General features: G+C 37.0%; 1 protein-coding gene across 2 annotated transcripts in view; it reads left to right on the top strand.

The window, feature by feature from the left end:
• The window catches only part of LOC106875084 (protocadherin gamma-A4), a 105,664-nt gene that overhangs the window by 72,155 nt on the left and 26,009 nt on the right, over nt 1–7,500 (top strand). For both annotated transcript variants that reach the window (XM_014923053.3, XM_014923054.3), the window contains exon 2: nt 2,837–5,304. In XM_014923053.3, coding sequence (XP_014778539.1) covers nt 2,899–5,304 — 2,406 coding nt within the window. In that variant the 5' untranslated portion in view covers nt 2,837–2,898. The remainder of the gene's footprint in view (nt 1–2,836; nt 5,305–7,500) is intronic.

The raw sequence follows: 7,500 nt of genomic DNA, 5'->3' as shown, positions 1-7,500 counted from the left end.
AACAGATTAGATACCTAACAGACACACACAAACACACACACACGCACACACACACACACACACAAATACACACACATACATACACACACGTAAACACATGCACGCGCACGTGTATATACATGCATGCATTCACACACACTTACGCATAAACAGACGGACATACAAATAACTGCATCTGCTATCATTCTTACATCTCGTTCTTTCTTTTATTTTATTCTTCTTTCCTCCACTTTTTTTTCTTATTCTTCCTTGCGTTTTGGCTTTTACAGTTTCTGTTCCGGCCCCTCTCCCTATCTATCTATCTATCTATCTATCTATCTATCTATCTATCTATCTATCTATCTATCTATCTCCCATCATATTTCGATCGTTATCTCTCCCTCCAGTTATTCTAATTATAATCATCCTCCGTTCATTTGTTTTTCGTTCTCTTTCCTCTTATTTTCTTTCTCAGTTTTGGTATAGCCCTCTTTATCTCGCTTTAAACCGTTAATATTCCCTCTCTCACTCACTCACTCACTCACTCACTCACTCACTCACTCACTCACTCACTCTCTCTTTCTCCCTCCCTCTTCCTCCCGTCTCTTCCACCCCTCTCTTTCTCTTTCCTGCTACTCAGAGTTTCGTGTCATGCACGCTCGTCAGGGAACTATGAATGAATGATTGCACGTGACACGAATCGTCAACTAATTACTACTAAATATAAACCCTGTACCATGAATTTAGTAGCTTTTTCTTTCATTAGCAAAGAGAAATGTGCTTACGAGCGTATATACATGTGTACGCATATGTATATGTATGTATACACACACACATATATTTATGCATACGTGTGTATATATATATATATATATATATATATATATATATATATATATATTAACATATACGTACCCACTCATACATACTTACACACACATGTACACAAATAAGAACACATGTATACATATACATGCATATATATATATATACACATATATACAGAACACGCACAGATGATGTATATATATATGTATATATATGTATATATGTATTCTGTTTAACAGCACCAACGCTGCTTCTCGCCAATCTTTCCCTTTTCCACCCTCTCAAATCCTCATGACATTCTAGTCTCCTTCCTCTCCCATTCAGACTCTCCCTATGGCATATTTCCATATGCAAAGCAATAAGCTGCTATCGTGTGCAATATCGCTATGTGTTAAAGTAAATCTATGTTAACAGCTGTCCGTTTGACTAACATCGCATATCCTACTTCCTGAACGCTTACTTACGTACATACATCCCTCCATCCAGCGATACGTACATATATGTACACACATACTTGCAAGCCGAAAGGCAGGCAGGCAGGCAGGCAGGCAGGCAGGCAGGCAGACAGGCAGACAGGCATGCAGGTGATGCTGTCTAAATTCCAATAAATGAAGCTTGTTTCGCAGTTAGAAACCGGATCTTTCTTCATTGGTGACAAATTTCGGAAGTACATACATATATACATCCATACGTGCATATCTATATGTATATGCCAATAAATATGTGTGCACGTGTGTGTGCACGTGTATACGTGTGTGTGCACTTGTGTGCATGTGTGTGTGTCTGTAGCCACATAACCTCCCGCAACCAAAGTAGACGCCAATATTTTAGCATTATCTAAGCATAATATGCATATATACCCAACCACATATGCAAACACATACATACACACACACACACACACGAGACGCGTATACAAACGTATATACATACATGCACACGTAGACCGGCCTCTATACATGCTTGACCTCAAGTACTGTACTTTGTTTCATCTTCCACTGCTGTGACCAAGCTGGAGTACCGCCTTCAGATTTCAGTCTTCCAAGACTTTTGTGTTGTCTATAAGTGGGTCCAGGGCTCCAGCGTATTTTGTTTTTGTTGTTGTTGTTTATTTGTAGTCTATATGGTCTTCGGAATTGTTGGTGTTTCTCTTGCTTTATTTGTAGAGAAGTTAATAGTCTTTGCGTGTTTCCAAACGGCTAACAGGTGTCTTCTAAGCTGCAATTATATTTATCTTCATAATTGTATATATGCAATAATATATATGCATTGCACCCACGAGCTTACGATCGTGGTTTCGATTCTCGGATCGGGTGCTGTGTTGTGTTCTTTGAACAAAAGACTTCATCTCACGTTTGTTCCAGTTCACTCAGCTACAAATGATTTCCAGCAATAGCTGGAAAGCCTGCCTGTATATATATGTACATACATATGTACATAAGTATACACATACACATACACACACACACACACACACACACAGAGAAATCTGCACGTATACATACATACATACAAAAATACCCTGTTGATGTTATTGAAATTCTAGTGAAGTAGTTTGGGATCTTGGTTAGAAACCGGCTGTTTCTCTATTGGTTAGAAATCTTGAAATAAAACTTACAAATGGCATACATGCATACACGCGCACACACACTCATGCATACATACACACACACACAAATAGCTAGCTAGATAGATAGATAGATAGATAGATAGATAGATTGATAGATAGATAGAGAGATAGATGGATGGATGGATAGATAGAAAGATAGATAAGGCAGGCTTTCCAGCAATTGATGGAAATTATTAACAACTGAAAGAACAGGAACAAATGTGAAATGAAATCTTTTGTTCAAGAACACAATGCACCACCCGGTCCAGGTATCGAAACTACATTCTTACGACCGTGAGTGCAATATCCTACCAGTCATGCTACGCACCTTCATAATAATGCACGTATTGTACAGTTATTTAATTCAAAACAAACATAATAACGTTACTTACACGTGAACACTTTTATTTTCTGTTTCAGATCTCATGTCGTCCCAGCAACAGACAGCTTCACATTGATTCTTTTGGATCTCTACTTACCAAATGGAAAACATGTGGATACATCTGTGTTTTTTGTTTTCATTATTGGAAACTGTATTTTCTGTAGATTTAACCTATCGAATAGAGGAAGGTCATAGTTTAGGTACCTACGTAGGTGATATTTCTGCTGATATTCAGCTATTAGAGAGTGCTCCCGCACGAGACCGCACCCTTATATGGTTTAGCCAATTGCAAAAGGACGCAACCAGAAACTCTCATTTGTTTAACGTGTCTCGTGCGGGGAAACTGTACACGGCTCAAACACTGGATGCCGAATCGTTGTGTACGTATAATACTGAATGCTACGAAACTGTGGACATTGCCGTACAAAAGAAAGAATCTTTCATTAAAATTTTAGAAATAAAAGTGATTATTTTAGACATCAACGACAACCACCCTGAATTTCCTTTTAAACAAATTAATCACCAGTTTTCAGAGACTGACGGTAAAGGAACCACAAAATCTATACCAAACGCCATTGACAATGATGTTGGCATTAGAAATTCGCAAATAACTTATCAACTCAGGAAAAACAGAGACGAACCATTTAGATTGTCGGTTTCCAAAAAAGTAGACGGTACATCGAAACTTGGAATTGTTCTTGAAAAACCTTTAGACAGGGAAGTGAAAGATACTTACAACCTTCAGGTAATAGCGAAAGACGGAGGATATTCACAAAAACAAGGTATTTTAGATGTCAAGATTTCGGTGACTGATGTCAATGACAATTCTCCTGTATTTAGCAAGGACCTTTATAATGTATCAATCAGAAATTCCCACAAAAGAGATATACCCGTTGTCGTTTTATCTGCCAGTGATTCTGATAACGGTAAAAATGGTAAAGTATCATACCAATACAGTTCTAAGACGTCAGAATTATCCAAATCTTATTTCTTGTTAAATAAAAACACCGGAGAAATATTTTTACAGCGAAAATTTTCTTCACAGCAAAAACATATGTACAAGTTATTGGTGGAGGCCACGGACGGAGGCATCCCTCCTCTTAGTTCTGCTGCCATTGTTCTTGTGAATGTCATAAATCAAGAAAATAACCCTCCGATGATTGATGTCAACTTTATCTCTCAGTCCAAAGGAATTTCCGAAGGGATCGATGTTGGCAGCTTTATAGCTTTCGTGAAAGTCACAGACGAAGACGCTGCCAGAAACGGTGAAGTAAATTGTGATCTTGAACACGATATTTTACAACTGCAGACTTTAGGAAGGAAAAAATATAAAGTGGTTGTTAAAAACCGCATTAACAGAGAGACACAAAGCAACATGCAGTTCACCATTGTTTGTCGAGACAACGGTATTCCCCCACTGGAGACAAGCAGTGATTTTTCTCTGCAAGTAATAGACATTAACGATGTGCAACCTCAGTTCACTAAATCTGTGTTCAGGTTTTTAACGTACGAAAACGAAGAGGCGAATTTCCCTGTCGGGTTCATCAATGCCACTGATCCAGATTTAGGGCCTGGGGGTCAACTATCGTATTCTTTATCGACCGACAATAACATTCTGCTCCCGTTTGAGATTTCAGATTTCGGATTCATTTCGACACGTGACTCGTTAGACAGAGAGCAACAGGATATTTATGAATTCCAAGTTTTAGTCAAAGACAATGGGAGTCCGTCACTAAGTAACACAGCTAAAGTAGTTGTGGAAGTAATGGATGAGAACGACAACGCCCCATATTTCACCTTCCCCAGTGTAAAATCCTTCAGTTTGGATGTTTATTACAATCCACAGAGTGAAAACGATATCACCACATTAAGAGCCTCAGATAGAGATAGTCATGTAAATGCTTTCCTTCGCTACGAAATACTCGGAGGAAACGACAGACAACTATTTTCTGTTAGTCCTTATACCGGAGTAGTGTCCTTCTCTCGAACTGTTTACCAAAACGATGCCGGTCTATACGAGCTTCAATTCATTGTCAAAGACAGTGGTAGTCCGATGATGTCCGCGACTACAACTTTGTCCTTGTCCCTGACCGTCAGCAACAAGACATCGAAAATGTACACGGCCCTCGATGTCCAGTCGGAGGACAAAATACATATAAATTTCGTGATAATTACCATAGTGGCAGCTGTCATCGTATCAGTGGCCATCGTGGTTTCCATAACCATATGTATTATCCAAAGAAACAACCAAAGAGACATTCAATACTATGACGCCCCAGAAGCTTCTAACAAATTCCTTTCGGAAAGCAAACAGTCAGAATACATGTCCGACCATCTTTCCACAAACTATAACATCCCCGTTACTATGGTGATTGACCAAAACACCAACAGAAATTCACCAGCAACGTTACCAAAACGAAAATCACCCTCGGATTATAAAGCTCAAAGTTGGAAAGGGTCATCTCTTGGAGTACAATTACATTCAAATATCCAGGGCTCTAATCAGGTGAGTACACTCTTTTTCTCTCATTATTATCATCTTCATCACCATCATCATCCTCATCATTACTGTCTCGAGTCTTAGAATTCATAAGGCTGGAGCTTACACTGCTTTCCATGACGTATAAGCGACCGAGGTCACAACCGCATCCCTGAACGGGACGCCAGTCCATCATAGAGTTACGCATTTACAGCTGAGTGGACCGGGGCAACGTGAAGTGATGTGTTTTGCTCAAGAACACAACTCACTGCACAGTACAGGAAAGGAAACCACGATCCTATGATTAAGAGTGCAACGCTCTAACCACTACACCAACAAACTTCACGTATTTCGTCTGTCTGGGTTGTATTTTTTTTTTTAATATTTTATTTTTATTCATGCACATACGTTATATATTTTAACATTCGCATAGTTGCCACTCAGACTCAGAGTTTCGCTACGTGCGAACTTCCTCAACTAAAGGATCACAGCGAAATACTCCGAGTATCAGCGTAGCGAATAATCAACTTCGAGTGAATAAATAAATTCTACTACATTCATCAGTAGTTTTTCTTTGCTTATATACCCAAATAAATGCATATATATATATATGTATCTGTGTATAGGTATGTGTATGTTTTTATTGGCTAAACTGGCAATATGACCACCCCCAAGTACAACAATATATATATATATATATATATATATATATATATATATATATATATATATATATATATGTATATATATATATATGTATATATATATATATATATATATATATATATATATATATATATATATATATATATATATATATATGTATGTATGTATATATATATATGTATATATATATATATATATATATATATATATATATATATATATATACATGTGTGTGAACACGCACACGCAAACGCATATAAACATATGTGTGTGTGTGTGTGTGTGTGTGTACGTATGTTTACATGTATGTATATTTATCTGTATGTATATATGTAATTTTATATCTACGTATATTTATATGTATTTATATGTATGTTTATGTGTATGTATATATGTATATTCAATGCAATTCTCGAATGAAATTTCAAAGAGTTTAACGAAAGACTTAATACATTGTAAATATAGGAAATATGAAGAACGTATACTTTAAGAAAGACCGCTTCACTGATTAAGTAAACTGTTGATATACATATATAAAACATCTTTTACTTGTTTCAATTATTGGATTGAAGCCATGCTAAGTCATTGTCTTAAATGGTCTTGTCGCCCAAATCCACTCCTGTACATAATTTTACTTTCAAAACTGGTACTAAAACTAGTACTCATTCTATCGTTTTTATGGGTTTTTTTAAAATATATTTTGCCGAGCCGCTATGTAAATAAATCAACACCGGCTATCAAGCGGTAAAGAGACAAACTCAAACACAAAGACACACACATACATGCTCATACAGACATACACAGACAGACAGACAAGTAGATAGATAGATAGATAGATAGATAGATAGATAGATATACATTTATGCATACATTAATATCGACCAGAAAGGATGACAGCTCAACACTGCATTGTTGGTTACATATTCTTTATTTGTGGATGAACAAGGCAACCGATGGTTTCATGCGAAGTTATCTTCGCAGTTGATCAAGTGTGCCTCATGAAGTGTTGGTACACTTGAACAGTTGTGACGAGCGCTTTGCATGCCTTGTTGCTTTGCTGGTTGCCTTGTTCACCCACAAATAAAGTATATTTATGTAAGTATGTGAGTGTGCGTGTGTATGTATGTATGTATGTATGTTTATATATATATATATATATATATATATATAAACACACACATACAGAAATACATTCATTCTTACATATATGCATACAAACACGTATATACACACAACAGTAATCTGTAATAAAAAGTTGTCGTCCATCTGATGTTGAAGTGTTAAGTGCTAAGAGTTTCACAGGTGTCTTCTGCCCCAGTTCAGTTAATAACCCTGTCTGCTATTGGCATTTGTTCGATGCTCTACCAGTTAATATTCAGTTAATAATCCTTTCTACATTAGGCACAAGGACTGAAATTTTGGAAGAGGGTTTAGTCGATTTTATCAACCCCCAGTACTCAACTGGTACTTATTTTACCGATCCTGATATAATGAAAGGTAAAGTCGATCTTAGTGGTAGCGAAAAATGGACGAAATGCCGCTAAGTGTTTCGTCCGG

Source organism: Octopus bimaculoides, chromosome 14 (assembly GCF_046866305.1).
Source record: "Octopus bimaculoides isolate indiv1 chromosome 14, ASM4686630v1, whole genome shotgun sequence".
Lineage (NCBI taxonomy): Eukaryota > Metazoa > Mollusca > Cephalopoda > Octopoda > Octopodidae > Octopus > Octopus bimaculoides.
The sequence above is the reverse complement of the archived record's forward strand: the minus strand, read 5'-3'. Positions and strand labels throughout refer to the sequence as shown.